This window comes from Theropithecus gelada, chromosome 19 (genome assembly GCF_003255815.1).
Source record: "Theropithecus gelada isolate Dixy chromosome 19, Tgel_1.0, whole genome shotgun sequence".
Lineage (NCBI taxonomy): Eukaryota > Metazoa > Chordata > Mammalia > Primates > Cercopithecidae > Theropithecus > Theropithecus gelada.
The window spans coordinates 16,380,345-16,399,526 of record NC_037687.1 but is presented as its reverse complement, the minus strand read 5'-3'; the positions used below and the strand labels follow the sequence as shown (position 1 = coordinate 16,399,526).

The 19,182-nt window shown below is 47.2% G+C and overlaps 1 protein-coding gene across 3 annotated transcripts in view; it reads right to left on the bottom strand.

The window, feature by feature from the left end:
* Window positions 1-19,182, bottom strand: part of NWD1 (NACHT and WD repeat domain containing 1) — an 88,152-nt gene that overhangs the window by 20,990 nt on the left and 47,980 nt on the right. For all 3 annotated transcript variants that reach the window (XM_025367720.1, XM_025367719.1, XM_025367721.1), the window contains 3 exons: window positions 17,297-17,494; window positions 11,216-11,338; window positions 1,490-1,698 (listed from right to left, as the gene is read on the bottom strand). In XM_025367720.1, coding sequence (XP_025223505.1) covers window positions 1,490-1,698; window positions 11,216-11,338; window positions 17,297-17,494 — 530 coding nt within the window. The remainder of the gene's footprint in view (window positions 1-1,489; window positions 1,699-11,215; window positions 11,339-17,296; window positions 17,495-19,182) is intronic.

Sequence of the window (19,182 nt, the reverse complement as noted above, 5' to 3'; positions counted from 1 at the left end):
TTAATGTTACTTTCAGTTCCGGGATACATGTGCAGAACATGCAGGTTTGTTACATAGGTATACATATGCCACGGTGGTTTGCTGCAACTATCAACCCATCATGTAGGTTTTAAGCCCTGCATGCATTAGGCATTTGTCCTAATGCTCTCCCTCCCCTTCCCCCCTACTGCCTGATTTCAAATATTTAATAGGTACATCTGGTTGGTGACTCCTATTTTGGGCAGCATGATATATATGTACCGATATTACTGTCAAGAACCACCAATTACTCATGTAACATAATAATAGATAGATATCAATTATTTGGTGCTTACAGTGTGCTAAGCACTATGCTAGGATATGTCTCATGATCTTATGAGGAAGGGGAAGCAATGAGACTCAGAATGGTGAATGACATGACCAAAGTCACTCAGTTCCCAAGAAACTTAACTGGGAGTTAAATAAAGATATTTTTCTTCCTGGCATCAATTACTAAGCTATTACCCATGATGCTATTGTGTGTCTCCATTTATGAAACTATGAAATCATAGGGTCATGATTGATATAATGGAATAACACAGTGGAATAGACATTGTTTTCAGAAGCCCTCGGAACATTTAGAGAGACTATAAAACAGGCTGGGCATGATGGCTCAGGCCTGTAATCCCAGCACTTTGGGAGGCTAAGGTGGGTGGGTCAACTGAGGTCAGGAGTTTGAGACCAGCCTGCCCAACATGGCAAAACCCTGTCTCTACTAAAAATACAAAAATTAGCTGGGTATGGTGGCGTGCGTCTGTAGTCCCAGCTATTCAGGAGGCTGAGGCAGGAGAATCACGTGAACCTGGGAGGTGGAGGTTGCAGTGAGCTGAGTGTAGCTGCACTATACTCAGCTTGGGTGCCACTGCACTCCAGCTTGGGTGACAGAGCAGGACTCCATCTCAAAAAAAAAAAAAAAAAAAGAGAAAGAGAGAGAGAGAAAGAAAGAAGGAAAGAAGAGAGACAGAGACTATAATACAAGTCTCAATGAATCTGAAAGGTTTTATGTCATACAAATGAAATTTAGTTAGAAAAAAATAAAGAACAGGACCCTATCTGGAAATCCCTCAACTATCTGGAAACTAATAGCACACTTTTAAATAGCCCATGGATCAAAGAAGAAATCCAAAGTGAAATCTGAAAGTATTTTGCACTGAATGTAAATGAAAACACACGTCAAAATGTATAGGATGTAGGTAAAGCAGTACTGTGAGGGAAATTTATAGCCCTAAAATGCTGATATTCAAAAAGATGAAAGGTTTCAAATCTTGGGGTCAGAAAGAATGATCAGGATTATCTAACCCAACTCTGAAGTCTGAAACCTCTTATGGCACCCTCTCAAGTGGTTGTGTACACTGTTTACACCCACACTCCACCACCGTATCAGGGAACCCCTCCTTATAGAAATGGCCTATTCTGTCTTTTAATGCCCTGGTCTCAGCTTTCCTTTACAAATAGGGCAGGTTTTTGTTACCTTTGAGGCAGATGCCGAATACACAACTTTATGTGCCTCATCCACATGAAGGCTCCAGATCTGAGGTTCAGTGGGATTTTTTGAGCCTCCATCCCAAATGGTAAATTTCTCTTGGCCAGTGAGTAAGTTCCACAAGCGTAGCGTGTAATCCTTCGAAGCAGAGATGGCAAGGGTCCCTTTGGCAAATACTTTCACGCACCTCACCTCTCCTGTGGAAGGCCAGGGTGGGGGAGAGTATATTAGCTGGGAATATTTTGACCTTGCAGCTATCAAAATGCTTGTCAGCTGGGAAATACCCTGGTTTACCAAAGAAAAGATGGATGGAAATGAATTGTGAAAGTTATCAGAATAAAAATGGAGTCAGTAATGTTAAGAAAACCCTGACAAACAGAGGCTATGAAGGAAGGCCGTGAAGAGAGGGTTCTCACACTTGTATGCCTGATAACAGAAAAGACTACAAAAATCACAACCTTGCACAAAGGCTATTGCAACCTTACAGAAAAAAATACAAAAAAATACATCTCCCCGGCAACTGCCTCTCCAGCCGCACCCTTATTATTGATCTTCGTAAACAAGGATAATTCTTTCAAAACAATGATGTAATTCTCCTCTTTTTTTTGTTTTTTGTTGTTTTGGTTTTTGTTTGTTTTTTTGTTTTTGTTGTTGTTGTTTTGTTTTTTTGAAGACAGAATCTCTCTCTGTTACCCAGGCTGGAGTGCAGTGGCTCAATCTTGGCTCACTACAACCTCTGCCTCCCGGGTTCGAGCAATTCTTGTGCCTCAGCCTCCCAAGTAGCTGGGATTATAGGCGCCTGCCACCATGCCTGGCTAATTTTTTGTATTTTTAGTGGAGATGGGTTTCACCATGTTGGCCAGGCTGGCCTTGAACTCCTGGCCTCAAGTGATCCATGCACCTCAGCCTCCCAAGTGCTGGGATTACAGGCATGAGCCACCATGCCCAGCCTTTTATAATTATTTATTATTATTTTGACACAAAGTTTTGCCCGTATTGCCCAGGCTGGAGTGCAGTGGCATGACCTTGGCTCACTACAGCCTCCATTTCCTGGGTTCAAGCAATTCTCCTGCTTCAGCCTCTCGAGTGCTGGGATTACAGGTGCCCACCACCACACTTTGCAATTTTTTTTGTATTTTTAGTAGAGACAGGGTTTCATCATGTTGGCCAGGCTGGTCTCGAACTCCTGACCTCAGGTGGTCTACCCATCTTGGCATCCCAAAGTGCTGGGATTACAGGCATGAGCCACCGTGCCTGGCCTATGATGATGATGATGATGATTATTATTATTATTTTGAGATGGAGCCTCACTCTGTCCCCTGGGCTGGAGTTCAGTGGCATGATCTCAGCTCACCACAACCTCTGTCTCGTGGGTTCAAGCAATTCTCATGCCTCAGCCTCCTGAGTAGCTGGGATTACAGGCATGTACCACCGCGCCTGGCTAATTTTTGTATTTTTAGTAGAGATGGGTTTTCACCATGTTGGCCAGGCTGGTCTCGAACTCCTGACCTCAGGTGATCTGCTCACCTCTTTTTTTTTTTTTTTTTTTTTTTTTTGAGAGCTTCTCTCTGTTAGTTAAATTGATAGAACCTGCCCAAATGGAAAATAATGAAATGTGGCAGAGCAAAATTCAGAGGGCCACAACTGGTTGAGTCAATGAATTGCCCCAGATGTTGAATTTGTACTAAACAAATAATTGAGTTTTATAAAGATTCAGCATCTAGAGTGTCTAAAATTAATAACCATGTAAAAAGGGGGAAACTTCTAGAAAAATTATAGGATTTCTCTTATCATTTTTATAATCTTGTAAAAAAAATAATAAGCCAGGTGTGGTGGGATGCACCTGTGGTCCCAGTTACTTGGGAGGCTGAGGTGGGAGGATCATTTGAGCCCAGGAGGTTGAGGCTGGAGTGAGCTATGATCACTCCGCTGCACTCTAGCCTCAGCAACACAGCAAGACCTTGTCTCAAAATAAATAAATAAATAAAAATAATAATCTTAGAGAGCTATTTCCTAAGGAAAACATATAATTTGGAAGGCATAAAGGGGAAACATTGACCAACTGGATTATGTAGAAATGTAAAACTTCAGGAGGATAAACTGTAGTTGAAAGGCACATCATGAGAGATGTGGAGGAGATACTTACAACGTATAACAGACAAATGGAGATTGTGCTTAATAAACAGTTCATCAGGCTGTGATTAGGGCATGACGGTGGAGCCCTGGGGAATGGGATTAGTGTCCTTATAAAAGTGGTCCCAGGCTGGGCAGGGTGGCTCATGCCTGTAATCCCAGCACGCTGGGAGGCTGAGGTGGGCAGATTGCTTGAGCTCAAGAGTTCGAGTTGGGACCAGCCTGGCCAACATGGCAAAACCCCATCTCTACTAAAAATACAAAAATTAGCTGGGTGTGGTGGTGGGTGCCTGTAATCCCAGCTACTCGGGAGGCTGAGGCAGGAGACTTGTTTGAACCTGGGAGGCAGAGGTTGCAGTGAGCTGAGACTGCACCACTACACTCCAGCCTAGGCAACAGAGTGAGACTCTGTCTCAAAAAAAAAAAAAAAAAAGAGTCCCCAACATAAAGATGGGAACAACAGACACTGGGGACTAATGGAGTGGGGAAGGAGGAAGGGGGTCAAGGGCTAAAAAAATTCCTCTTGGGGGCCGGGTGCGGTGGCTCACGCCTGTAATCCCAGCACTTTGGGAGGCCGAGACGGGCGGATCACGAGGTCAGGAGATCGAGACCATCCTGGCTAACACGGTGAAACCCTGTCTCTACTAAAAAAATACAAAAAACTAGCCGGGTGTGGTGGCGGGCGCCTGTAGTCCCAGCTACTCGGGAGGCTGAGGCACGAGAATGGCGTGAACCCGGGAGGCAGAGCTTGCAGTGAGCTGAGATCCCGCCACTGCACTCCAGACTGGGCAACAGAGTGAGACTCCGTCTCAAAAAAAATAAAATAAAATAAAATAAAATAAAACAAGCCAAAAGTTCCTCTTGGGCACCATGCTCACTACCTGGGTGATGGGGTCATTCGTACCCCAAACCTCAGCATCACTCAATACACCCATGCAGTAGACATGCACATGTATCCCCTGAAATTAATGGTGGAAATTATAAATGAAATAAAATACAATAAAATCAAAACAAGGATCTGACTGGGCCAGGTGGCTCACACCTGTAATCCCAGCACTTTGGGAGGCTGAAGTGGGAGGGTCACTTGAGCCCAGGAGTCCGAGACAGGCGGGCAACATAGTGAGACCCTGTCTCTAAAAAAAAAAGATGTAAAAAAAGAGCCGGGCACGGTGGCTTACACCTGTAATCTCAGCACTTTGGGAGGCCAAGGCGGGTAGATCACCCAAAGTCAGGAGTTCAAGACCAGCCTGGCCAACATGGCCAGACCCTGTCTCTACTAAAAATACAAAAATTAGCTGGGCGTGGTGGTGGCAGGCGCCTTTAATCCCAGCTACTCAGGAGGCTGAGGCAGGAGAATCACTTGAACCCGGGAGGCAGAGGTTGCGGTGAGCCAAGATCCTGCCATTGCACTCCAGCCTGGGCGACAAAAGCGAAACTCCGTCTCAAAAATAAAAATAAAAGTAAAAATAGTAAAAATAGGCTGGCGCGGTGGCTCACGCCCGTAATCCCAGCACTTTGGAAGACCAAGGTGGGTGAATCAGTTGAGGTCAGGGGTTCAAGACTAGCCTGGCCAACATGGCAAAACCTCATCTCTACTCAAAATACAAAAATTAGCCGGGCGTGGTGGCAGGCGCCTATAGTCTCAGCCACTTGGGCGGCTGAAGCAGGAAGATTGCTTAAACCTGGGAGGTTGCCGGGCGCGGTGGCTCACGCCTATAATCCCAGCACTTTGGGAGGCCGAGGCGGGCGGATCACAAGGTCAGGAGATCGAGACCATGGTGAAACCCCGTCTCTACTAAAAATAGAAAAAAAATGAGCCGGGCGCAGTGGCGGGCGCCTGTAGTCCCAGCTACTCGGGAGGCTGAGGCAGGAGAATGGCGTGAACCCAGGAGGCGGAGCTTGCAGTGAGCCGAGATTGCGCCACTGCACTCCAGCCTGGGCGACAGAGCAAGACTCCGTCTCAAAAAAAAAAAAAAAAAAATTAAAAAAAAAAAATAAACCTGGGAGGCGGAGGTTGCAGGGAGCCGGGATCATGCCACTGCACTCTGGTGGGAGACAGAGCGAGACTCTATTTCAAAAATAAAAATAAAAAAAAAGTCAGTGGACACAAAAGAATGTTTATGGCAAAACCGAAAAAATATATATATAGTATATATTTATATATTTAGGTATATATTTTTGTATATATATGTATATATCTATACTTTTATGTATGTATATATTTGTGTTTTATACACACATATATTATGTTTTATATAGATAAAGCATAAATATATACATATACTACATACACAAAAATAGATAAATATATGTGTATATGTAAGTATATATATATTTATAAACATGGTACATAGTTCGATTGAAATGATAAAATATCCTTAACATCTTTATGGGTAGACAATGTACAACCACAAAATTTGCCCATTCAATCTAGAATTATACAATTCAGTGGTTTTTAGTGTGTTCACAGAGCTGTGTAACCATCGCCCCAGACTGTTCAGAACACTTTCATAATCTCAAACAACAGTCATCCTCTTTTTTCTTTATCACATTAATTTAAATTTAATTTAATTAATTTATTTATTTATTTATTTTGAGACAGAGTCTCACTCTGTTGCCCAGGCTGGAGTGCAGTGACGCAATCTCAGCTCACTGCAACCTCCCACTCTGGGGTTCAAGCGATTCTCCTGCCTCAGCCTCCTGAGTAGCTGGAACTACAGACATGCACCACCACGCCCAACTAATTTTGTATTTTTAGTAGAGATGGGGTTTCACCATGTTGTCCAGGCTGATCTTGAACTTCTGACCTCAAGTGATGCGCCCACCTCAGCCTCCCAAACTGCTGGGATTACAGGCGTGAACCACTGCGCCTGGCCTATCGCATTAATCATTTCAAAGCAAACAATCCAGTGGCATTTAGCACATTCACAGTGTTGTGCAACCATCACTCTATCTAGTTCCAGAACATTCGCAACCCCCCAGGAGACCCTGTCCCTATCAGCAGTCACTCCCCACTCCCCTCCCCTGACCCCTGGCAACCACTAGTCTGCCTCCTGTCTCTGTGGATCAGTCTGTTCTGGACATTTCATATCCATGGGAGTCATACACCATGTGGCCTCTGGTGACTGCCCCTTTTTGTTGTTGTTGTTGTTTTGTTTTATTTTGTTTTTTGAGACGGAGTCTCGCGCTGTCGTCCAGGCTGGAATGCAGTGGTGCAATCTCGGCTCACTGCAACCTCTGCCACCCGGGTTTAAGCGATTCTCCTGCCTCAGCCTCCCGAGTAGCTGGGACTACAGGCTCACGCCGCCATGCCTGGCTAATTTTTGTATTTTTAGTAGAGACAGCGTTTCACCGTGTTGGCCAGGATGGTCTTAATCTCTTGACTGCGTGATCTACCCGCCTTGGCCTCCCAAAGTGCTGAGATTACAGGTGTGAGCCACCGCGCCCAGCCGACTGCTCCTTTTTATTTGACACAATCTCTGGAGCTCCAGTGTCATGATTTCCTTGCTGTTCTATAGACCCGCCCACCTCATTCCCCTCTCAGGACCTTTGCCCTTGCTGCTTGCTGTACCTGTGAGGATCTTTCCTCTTCCCTGCCCTTCCTTCACCCCTACGGATACCAAACTCCACAGACGCTCCAGTGCCTTATATGAAATAGTGCAGTATTTGCATATAGCCTATACATATCCTCCTGTATACTTTATTATTATTGTTAACATTGTTATTATTTTTAGAGATAGGGGTCTGGCTGTGTTACCCCGGCTGGAGCATAGTAATGCAATCACTGCCCACTGTAGCCTCGATCTCCCAGGCTTAAGCGATCCTCCTGCCTCAGCCTCAGCCTGGGACTACAGGTGCTCCCGTATACTTAATTTTTCTTTCTTTCTTTCTTTCTTTCTTTTTTTTTTTTTTGAGACAGAGTCTCACTCTGTCGCCCAGGCTGGAGTGCAGTGGCGCAGTCTCGACTCACGGCAAGCTCCACCTCCCAGGCTCACACCATTGTCCTGCCTCAGCCTCCTGAGTAGCTGGGACTACAGGCGCCCACCACCACACCCGGCTAATTTTTTGTATTTTTAGTAGAGATGGGGTTTCACCTTGTTAGTCAGGATGGTCTCGAGCTCCTGACCTCATGATCCGCCCGCCTCGGCCTCCCAAAGTGCTGGGATTACAGGCATGAACCACCGTGCCCAGCCTTTTTTTTCTTTTTGAGACAGAGTCTCACTGTCACCAAGGCTGCGGTGTAGTGGCATGATCTCGGCTCACAGCAACCTCCATCTCCCAGGTTCAAGCAATCTTCCTGTATCAGTCTCCCAGGTAGCTAGGACTACAGGCGTGCACCACCATGCCTGGCTAATTTTTGTACTTTTAGTAGAGATGGGGTTTTGCCATGTTGGCCAGGCTGGTCTCGAACTCCTGACCTCAGGTGATCCACCCGCCTCAGCCTCCCAAAGTGCTGGGATTACAGGCATGAGCCACCATGCTCAGCCTTAAAATTTATTTTTAAGAGACAGGTACAGCGGCTTATGCCTGTAATCCCAGCACTTCAGGAGGCTTAGGTGGGAGGATGGCTTGATGCCAGGAATTCAAGACCAGCCTGGGAAACACAGTGAGACCCAGTCTCTACAAAAACTGTTTTAAAAATTAGCTTGCACCCGTGGTCCTAGCTCTTCAGGAGGCTGAGGTGGGAGGATTGGTTGAGCCTGGGGCGTCAAGATTGTAGTTAACCATGATTGCATCATTGTACTCCAGGCTGGATGACAAAGTAAGATCCAGAAAGAAAGAGAAGAAAAGAAAGAAAGAAAGAAAGAAAGAAGGAGAGGCCGGGCGCGGTGGCTCAAGCCTGTAATCCCAGCACTTTGGGAGGCCGAGGCGGGTGGATCACGAGGTCAGGAGATCGAGACCATCCTGGCTAACACCGTGAAACCCCGTCTCTACTAAAAATACAAAAAACTAGCCGGGCGCGGTGGCGGGCGCCTGTAGTCCCAGCTACTCGGAGGCTGAGGCAGGAGAATGGCGTAAACCCGGGAGGCGGAGCTTGCAGTGAGCCGAGATCGCGCCACTGCACTCCAGCCTGGGTGACACAGCGAGACTCCATCTCAAAAAAAAAAAAAAAAAAGAAAGAAAGAAAGAAAGGAAGGAAGGAAGGAAGGAAGGAAGGAAGGGAGGGAGGGAGGGAGGGAGGGAGGGAAGGAAGGAAAGAGAGAGAGAGAGAGAAAGAGAGAGAGACAAAGGAAGGAAAGAAGGAAGGAAGGAAGGAAGGAAGGAAAGAAGGAAGGAAGGAAGGACAACAGAGCCAACAACAACCAAACGACAGGATCTCACTCTGTTGCCCCAGCTGAACTCAAACTCCTGGGCTCAAGGCATCCTCCTGCCTCAGCCCCCCAAGTAGCTGGGACTACAGGTGCCCGCCACCATGCCCAGCTAATTTTTTTTTTTTGTATTTTTAGTAGGGACAAGATTTCACCGTGTTAGCTAGGATGGTCTCGATCTCCTGACCTCCTGACCCACCCGCCTAGGCCTCCCAAAGTGCTGGGATTACAGGTGTGAACCACTGCTCCTGGGCTAGATTAGATTCTTTCTAAAGCTAATTTTCTATGGCTTGATTCTGTTAAATATATTTTTTAAACACATGGGATATTTTAACTTATTTATTCAACAAATAAGCATGGAGTATGTTGAATAAAACATAACCCTTGCCCTCAAACAATAGTAATAAGATCTCAGGTCAACAAATAAATGTAGTCCTACATTTATTTATTTATTTATTTATTTATTTATTTGGAGATAGGGTCTGGCTGTGTTTCACAGGCTGTGTTGTAATCACAGCTCACTGCAGCCCCAACCTCCTGGGCTCAAGTGAGTCTCATGCCCCAACCTCCCAAGTAGCTGGAACTACTGGTGTACATCACCATGCCTGGCTAATTTTTGCATTTTTTTGTAGAAATGTGGGTTCGCCATGTTGCCCAAGCTGGTCTCAAACTCCTGAGCTTAAGTGATCTGCCTGCCTCAGCCTCCTGAAGTGCTGGGATGAGCCACCACGCCCAGCCAACTGTAGTCTTAGCCAGTGTGGTCTTATGTACATCAAGCTGCAGGAGAGCACGAGGGAGCTAGTTATGAACTCTACTGTGGGAATCATCTCTCCCAAAGGGAGGACCCTTGAGATTAGTCCTCAAAAATGAATAGTTTTCCATCCTAGTTCTGACCCTGGTCTATCTCTCTTCAGCATCTAGAACAGGGCCTGGTACACAGCAGACACTCAACAATTGGTTATAGAAATAAGTCATATCTGTTAAGGGATTATGTAGAAATAAACAACCTTACTTAGGATCTGAGGTCGACAAATGCAAAAAGGACCACAATTCTTCACCCTTCCTGATCCACACCCGTGGCAATGTGACTTTGCAGCTCCTCCCATCAAAAAAATGAAGCCTAGGCTGTGTGTAGTGACTCACACCTGTAAACCCAGCGCTTTGGGAGGTCAAGGCAGGAGGATTGCTTGAGCTCAAGGAGCTTGAGACCAGCCTGAGCAACATAGTGAGACCCTGTCTCTACCAAAAATACAAAAATTAGCCAGGTGTGGTGGTGTGTGTCTGTAGTCCCAACTACTCAAGAGGCTGAGGTGGGAGGATTGCTTGAGTCCAGGAGGCTGAGGGTGCAATGAGCTGAGATTGTGCCACTGCACTCCAGCTTGGGCAACAGAGCAAGACCCTGTCAGAAAAAAGAAAGAAAAAAAGAAAAGAAAAGAAAAGAAGGAAGAAAGCCTATTTAGCCTATTTCCCTACTAGACTGTTATTGTGAATTCCTTTGGTCAAGAGAATGTAAATGTGACCAGGTGCCAATTCCAAGTCCAGGTTTAAGAGATTCTGTGAGTGCCTACTTGTTTTCTTGAAACCCTGCCTTTGCTAGGGATGAGAGACCCGAAGGATACTGAATGATGAGAGACCACATGGAGCAAAGTTGAGTTGCCTCATTTGAAAACATTCAGATTCAGCCAACTCCTAGATGATCCACTGACTGACTGCAGATACATGAGCAAGTCCAGCTGAGAGCAGAAAACTGCCCATCTGAGCCCAGCCTGCATTACCAATGCACAGGAAGTGAGCTAAAGAAATAGCTTGTCTGTGGCTCAAATTTGTAATCCCAACTACTTGGTAGGTTAAGGAGGGAGGATCACTTGAGCCCAAGAGTTTCAGACTAGCCTGGGCAACATACCAAGACCCCATTTCTACAAACATTAAAAAATTAGCTGGGTATAGTGGTATGTGCTTGTAGTCCCAGCTACTCAAGAGGCTGAGACAGGAGGATCACTTGGGTCCAGGAGTTTGAGGTTGCAGTAAGTTATAAACACACCACTGCACTCCAGCCTGGGCAATACAGTGAGATCCCATATTTAAAAAGAAAAAGAAATGGCTTGTTTGAAACTACTGTGTTTTGGGATGGTTTGTTATGCAGCTATAGCTAAGTGATGCAGGAACAAAGGCCAGGGTTTCAATACAGAGAAGTGAATCTGTGGGGAAGGGGCTCTGAGAACTGACTGTTCACTATGGAAGCTGACGACAAACCCCATTTCCCAAGTCTCACCTGTGTGTCCCGTTAGCATGTGGATCACATGCTGCTCTTCCATGTCCCACACAGCGATGATGCCATCCTGGGTGCCAATCACCAGCAGCTTCTCCTCCACACCCCATGCCATGGCGGTGATGCCTGCAGCCACACAGAAGCAACAGCAGTGATCTCAGTTCCTGTGTCCAAGTATTCAGCTATGGGGTCCTCTAATGAGCCCCCCACTTCACAGATAAGACAACTGAAGCACGGACAGATTTGGTCCCTTGCCCAAAGCTACACAGCAAGGATTAGAGATTCACAGCCTCAGATGCACAGATTCACACTCTGGGCTGTGACATTCACTTCAGAAAGGGGACTGAATCACAGTGTGGTCATAAGTGTCTGTCTAGTCTGGCAGTGCTCACCCAGGGGACACACATCGGTGTCCGGAGACATCTTGAGGTGCCACAACTGGGGACAAGGATGTTCAAGGACACTACCGCCATCTGGTCGGTGGAGGCCAGGGATGCTGCTCAATACCCAATAATGCATAACAGCTCCATCCCAGAGAAAGATTCAGCCCCAGAAGTCAGCAATGCCATGGCTGAGAAACACTGCCTTAGTTGAAGAAAACTCAGAAACGAAATTACATTGGCTGTGGCTGGGCACGGTGGCTCGTGCCTCTAATCCCAGCACTTTGGGAGGCCGAAGTGGGTGGATTGCTTGAGGTCAGGAGTTCAAGACCAGCATGCTCAACATGGAGAAACCCAGTCTCTACTAAAAACATAAAAATTAGCCAGGCATACTGGAGCATACCTGTAATCCCAACTACTCAGAAGGCTGAGGCAGGAGAATGACTTGAACCCAGGAGGTGGAGGTTGCAGTGAGCTGAGATCACACCACTGCACTCCAACCTGAGTGAGAGAGGGAGACTCTATCACAACAACAAGAAAGAAAAAGAAAGAAAGAAAGAAAGAAAGAAAGAAAGAAAGAAAGAAAGAAAGAAAGAAAGAAAGAAAGAAAATAGAGGAAAAGAAAAGAAAAGAAAGAAATTATATGGGCTGAGAATGAGGATTCTGTTTTTGACATCTCTGAGTTCAACCGGTGTAGAAAAGCAAAGGCTGATGTCCTAAAGAAAAAAATATATATATTTGCCAATAAATTGGGCCAACACACCCCAAAGCTCTCTGCCTGGTGGAGTTTGATTAAAATATCACTGGAGAGAGAGAAGGGCCAAGATATATTGGAGAAAATGTGGGCCTAGACATTAAGAAACTGAACTTTCTGAACGTCCTGGAGTAAAGAAAGGAAGTCCTTTTCCTTCTCTGTGCCTCTCCCCCATGTGTAAAATGGTTGAGAGGTGGTGTTGAATCAGAGCCAGTCAAGCTCTGAGAATACAGAATTTTGTTTCCACCTCACTGGGACAGAGAGTGAGGAGATGGGATTTGTTTTCTTTTCCTTTCTTCTCCTCCCCTTCCCTCCCTTTCCCTTTCCTCCCCTTTCCTTTCTTTCCCTCCCCTTTCCTCCCCTTCCCTCCCTTTCCCTTCCCTCATCTTCCCGTCCTTCCCTTCCCCTTTCTCTTTCCCTCCTCTTTCCCCTCCCCTTCCCCCTTCCCTCCCCTTCCCTCCCCTTCCCTCCCCTTTCCCCTCCCCTTCCTTCCCCTCCCCTTCTCTCCCTCTTCACTCCTCTCCTTTTCCCTCCCCTCCCTTCCCTTTCCTCCCCTTTTCCTTCCCCTTCCCTCCTCTTCCCTCCCCTCCCATTCCCTCCCCTCTCCTTCCCTTCCCTCCTCCCTCCTTCCTTTCCTTCCCCTTCCCTTCCCTTCCCTCCCCTTCCCTTTCCTCCCCTTTCCCTTCCCCTTCCCTCCTCTTCCCTCCCCTCTCCTTCCCTTCCCTCCTCTCTCCTTCCCTTCCCTCCTCTCTCCTTCCTTTCCTTCCCCTTCCCTTCCCTTCCCTCCCCTTTCTCCTTCCTTCCTCTTTCCTCTCCCCTCCCCTTTCCCTACCCCTTCCCTCCCCTTTCCCCTCCCCTTCTCTCCCTCTTCACTCCCTTCCCTTTCCCGCCCCTCCCCTCCCCTTCCCTTTCCTCCCTTTTCCCTTCCCCTCCCCTCCTCTTCCCTCCCCTCCCATCCCCTTCCCCTTCCCCTTCCCCTTTCCCTTCCCCTTCCCCTTTCCTCCCCTTCCCTTCCCTCCTCTTTCCCCTCCCCTCCCCTTCCCTCCTCTTTCCCCTCCCCTCCCCTTCCCTTCCCTTCCCTCCCTTTCCCTCCCATTCCCTTCCCTCCCTTTCCCTCCCATTCCCTTTCTTCCCCTTTCCCCTTCCCTTCCCTCTTCCCTCCCCTTTTTCATCCCTCCAGTTCCATCCCTCTTCCCTCGCCTTTCCCTCCCTTCCCCTCCCTACTCTCCTTCCCTTCCCTTCTTCTTCTTCTTTTTTTTTTTTTTTTTCAGATAGGGTCTCACTCTGTCACCCAGGCTGGAGTGCACTGCCACAATCATAGCTCACTGCAGCCTTGAACCCTTGGGCTCAAGCCATTCTCCCATCTTAGCCTCCTGAGTAGCTGGGACTATAGGCACATGCCACTATGACCAGCTTTTTTTTGTTTGTTTTTTTTTTAACTTTTTGTAGAGACAGGGTCTCCTTATGTTGCCCAGGCTGGTCTTGAGCATCTGGGCCCAAGAGATCCTCTTGCCTTGGCCTCCCAAAGAGCTGGGATTATAGGCATAAATCACTGTTCTCAGCCTCTTTTACTTTTTTTCTTGTCATGCACTCATTCTGTGACCTTGGAAATATTAACTCATACTTTTCATTTTTCTTTTTTTTTTTTTTTTGAGACGGAGTTTTGCTCTTTTGCCCAGGCTGGAGTCCAGTGGCACCATCTCCGCTCACTGCAACCTCCGCCTTCCAGTTTCAAGCGATTCTCCTGCCTCAGCTTCCCGAGTAACTGGGATTACAGGCGCCCACCACCACACTCGGCTAATTTTTGTATTCTTAGTAGAGACAGGGTTTTATCATGTTGGCCAGTCTGGTCTTGAACTTCTGACCTCGTGATCCACCTGCCTTAGCCTCCCAAAGTGCTGGGATTACAGGCGTGAGCCACCATACCCAGCCATACTTTTCATTTTAAAAATGAACAAACTTTAAAAATGAACAAACTGAAGCCCACATGGGTAAGAACTTTCTCAACTTTAACAGGACTAGAGGATGTAGAATGGGGCACAGTGGATCTGAAACACAGAACATTTCCCTGCCCCAGAGATGACAAAAATGTCACTCTAAGCTGTAACTTCCTATGCCTGTGCCATAACAGACATCATTATTCAATTATAGCACTGTGTGTGATTTGTGCCTCCATAGCCATTCTATAATCTCACTGTTAGTAATAAAACCCAAAAGCTCATAGGTTTTAGCTGAGTACATGGTTATCCGCACAAAGACCATATTTCCCTAGCTGAGCACAGTGGCTCACCCCTGTAATCCCAGCACTTTGGGAGGCCAAGGTGGGTGGATCACCTGAGGTCAGGAGTTTGAGACCAGCCTGGCCATCATGGTGAAACCCGGTCTCTACCAAAAATTATCTGGGCGTGGTGGCATGTGCCTGTAATCCCAGCTACTTGGGACGCTGAGGCAGGAGAATGACTTGAACCCGGGAAGCAGAGGTGCAGTGAGCCAAGATTGCACCACTGCACTCCAGCCTGGGTGACAAGAGCAAAACTCCATCTCCAAAAAAAAAAGAAAGAAAAAAAAAAAGAAAAGACCATATTTCCCAGGCTTCCTTACAGTTGGAGATATCCAAGTTCTTGCCAACGTGACAGGAATAGAAATATTTAGTTCTGCTTCTAGGTCATGCCCTTAAAATGAAGAGGCCTGCCATCTGCTTCTCCTATTCCCACTGGCTGGAATGCCATCTTGATGGTAGGAGCTGGAGCAGCCATCTTGGGCCAATGAGGACAGCCCTACACTGAAAATGGCAGAGCAACCAGATTGAAGGCGTATGGGTGCCAGACACCCTAAGGACTCCCTTTTACCTCTGCTTTTGCTTGAACTATTTCATAAGAGAGAATTAAACTCCTATTTTATTTAAGCCACTGATATTTTGGCCATTGTTTTTTTTTTACAACTTCTGAGTCTATATCCTAACAAATACACACTCTTTCCCACTATGCCAACTTCAGTCTCAGAATCCTCCTCAACACAGCATTCTAGTGGCTACCCCTAAATCAATTCCTCCATGCACTGTACTTAGTGTCTCTTAGCATTTCTATTTTGAAAATAATATGCCTGGGGAGTGCAGCTCTCACTACCAGGTCATGTGGCACAGTGAGAGCTCTGACATTTGAACCACAAGTGAATTCAGTGGTCTCACAATCAATGTGAGAGATTGTGGGTGGGCAGATAAATAGATGGGTGAATGGAGGTCAACGAGTGGGTAGACAGGTGGCTAGCTGGATGAGTGAGTGGGTGAAGGGATGGGCAGGTAGATGGGTAGATGGAGGAATCAGTTTCTAGATGAAATTGAAGTGAGAAAGCTGATGAATGGCTGAGTGTGTGGATGGGTGGAGAGGTAAGTGAGTGAATGGAAGATGATCAGATGAAGAAAATGGAAGGATAAGTGGGTAGAGGGGTGGATGACTGATGAGTGGATAGATGAGAGGAAGGAAGGAAGAAAGAAAGGATTGAAAGATGAATGGATGGATGAATGGACGAATGGATAGTGAGTGGATGGATGGAAGGAAAAGTGCGTAGGTGGGTGAGTGGATGGATGGGTGAGTGGATGGATGGATGAAAGGATAAGAAGGTGGTTTGATGAATGGATGGATGGATGTATAGATGAATGAAAGGGTGGGTAAATGATTGGATGAATGGATGAATAATGGATGGGTGGATGGATGAATGGGGCTAGATAAATGAAACGCTGGTAGGGTAGATGGATAGATGGATGGGTGGGTGGATGGGTGGATGGATGGAACAGTGGAAGAGCAGATGGATGAAAAAGCGGGCGGGTAGATGGATTTATAGATGGGGGTAGATGGATGGAAGTGTGGCAGGGTGGGTAGACGGGTGGATGGGTGGGAGGGTGGATGGATGGATGGATGGATGGATGGAGAGGAAGGTGGTTTGATAAGTGAATCAATGGATAAATGGAAGGGTTGGTAGATGATTGGATGAATAGACAAATGATGTGTGAATGGGTGGGTGGATGAGTGAATGGATGGATAGATGGATGGAAGAGTGGGAGGGTAGATAGATGGGAGAGTGGGAAGATGAATGGATGGATGGATTGATGGATGGATGGATGGATGGATGGATGGATGGATGGATGGATAAAGGTGGCAGTAGATGGATGGAAGGGTGGTAGAGAAGATGAGTGGATGAATGGATGGGTGGGTGGGAGGGTGGTTGATAGATGGATGGATAGATGAATGGAAGGGTGGGAGTGTAAATAGATGGATGAATGGATGGGAGGGTAATTGGATGGAAGAGTAGGAAGGTGAATTAATAGATGAATGGATGGATAGATGGATGGATGAATGGATGGGTGGGTGGGAGGGTGGTGGATGGATGGATTGATGAATGGAAGGGTGGGAGGTAGATAGATGAATGAATGGATGGGAGGGTAATTGGATGGAAGAGTAGGAAGGTGAAAGAATGGATGGATAGATGGATGGATTGATGAATGGAAGGAAGAAAAAAATGAATGACAAATGGATGGCGAAACCTAAATCCTCTTCTCTCCCTTACATTCTGGGATTCCAAAGGCTGCTTACAGTTCCATCAGCTTCTCAGGGGCCTGTCAGGCATCAGTTCCTAGCTTTCAGACTTATTAGCATGAGCTTGTAAACAGCCGAAACTGTCAGATGGGCACCAATCCCTTGGAGATGGGAAGCTTAGAGGCATCCCCTAGCATGGGGCTTATTAGCAGAATTTATATGAGACATCTGCAGTCCCTTGGCAGGGGGCAGAGAGAGTCGATTCAGCAAGAGACAGCAGGGGCAGGCTCTGATGGCACGCTTGGGGCCTCCCGACTAGCACAAGGGAGTCCCAGAGGACAACTTCAAACACGCAGCATTCACTGTCCCCAAGCAAGCAGGTGCTTGCTAGGATTTTCAGTACGCTAGGGAGACTCACCTTTGTGACAACCACTGAGGGTTGCCCGGAGGGGTCCTCCCGGGGGCTGGAGGAATCCTCCGAGGGGCACCAGCACAGGGTGTGCGCATAACCGGAACCAGCTCTGGGCCTGTTGGCATAGCTGTCCCACCAGTGCTGGATGTGAGGTGGCGAAGAAATGGAGTCTGGCCAGCAGTTCTGTGTACAGGAGGCTCCTCTCTGCAACAAAGGGATGTAGACTAAGTTGCCTGGATTGAGCTCCCCGTACCCTCCTGCCAATTGAGTCTCCACTCCCTGCAGGGGCTCCAGGACAAAAGAAAAGACACAATACCTCAGCTACTGGCCTCTGCTGTCCTCTCCTGTCTCCTCTGCTCTCCAGACACGCTTACCTTGCTTCAATTGCACCCAGCTGTTTCCAGTCTCCAGCCTTTGCCCGTGTGGCCTAGAATGCTTCCCTTCCCTTTCCTTCCTGCCTCCCTCCTTCTCTCCCTCCCTCCCTTCCTTTCTTCCTTCCTCTTTTATCATACTCTGTTGTCCCGGCTGGAGTGCAGTGGCACGATCAAAGCTCACTGCAGCCTCAAACTTCTGGGCTCAAGCAATCCTCCCATCTCAGCCTCCCAAATACTAGGGACTACAGGCATGTGCCACCATGCTCAGCTAATTTATTTGTTTATTTTCTTTTATTTTAGTTATTTTTGAGATGGAGTTTCAGCCTGTCACCCAGTCTGGAGTGCAATGGCGCAATCTTGGCTTACTGCAACCTCCACCTCCCAGGTTCAAGTGATTCTCCTGCCTCAGCCTCCCGAATAGCTGGGATTACAGGCTCCTGCCATCACACCCAGCTAATTTTTGTGTGTTTAGTTGAAACGGGGTTTCACCATGTTGGCTGGGCTGGTCTTGAGCTCCTGATCTCAAGTGATCCATCCGCCTCGGCTGCCTAAAGTGCTGGGATTACAGGCGTGAGCCACCGTGCCCAGTTATTTATTTTTTTAGAGACAGGGTCTCGCTCTGTCACCCAGGCTGGAGTGCAGTGGCACGATCACAGCTCACTGCAGCCTCAAACTCCTGGGCTCAAGCGATCTTCCAGCCACAGCCTCTTGGGTAGTTGGAACTGCAGGTGCACATCACCACGCCTGGTTAGTTTTTTGTTTTTTGTAGAGACGGGGTCTCGTTATGTAGCCCAGCTTGGTCTCAAACTCCTGGGCTCAAGGTATCCTCCTTCCTCGACCCCTCAAAGCTCTGGAATTATACGTGTGAGCCACTGTGCTCAGACCCAATCTTTTCAATGAAAGCAGGATCAGAGGAGGGATATATTGGAAATCTTTGCACCTTTCACTCAATTTTGCTGTGAACCTAAAACTGTTCTGTAAAATATGGGCTATGAAGAAAAATTAGCCGGGCATAGTGGCACGGGCCTGTAATCCCAGCTACTCGGGAGGCTGAGACAGGAGAGTCGCTGGAACCCGGGAGGCAGAGGTTGGGTGACAGAGCGAGACCCCTTCTCAAAAAAAAAAAGGACTCGTGATCGCGTTGGATCATTTAGGATGTGATGTCGAATGTTCCCCATTTCCCAGCTTGGATGTACGGAGAGCACACGGTTGTCCAGCAGCGCCCTCTGGTGATAACATTTGTTCCTACTAATCCTCCTTGGTGCTGGAGTTGCCACAGGTTGTCAATCAAGGGGCTTTGCAAGGAACGTGCTGAGAGATCTGGGCTTTTAAATCTTCCCTAAACTGGGAAGTCATGCCCAGGGCTGTTTTCCTGGGAAGTTGCTCCATCAAGGTTTACAACTCCTGGCGAGCTCCTCTCGCGTTATTTTTCTTTCCGGTTGCCTTAAATTTCAGTTGTTTGGTATGCTGTTCCATCTCCTTCTCTTTATTTATTTGTGTATTTTGAGACAGAGTTTT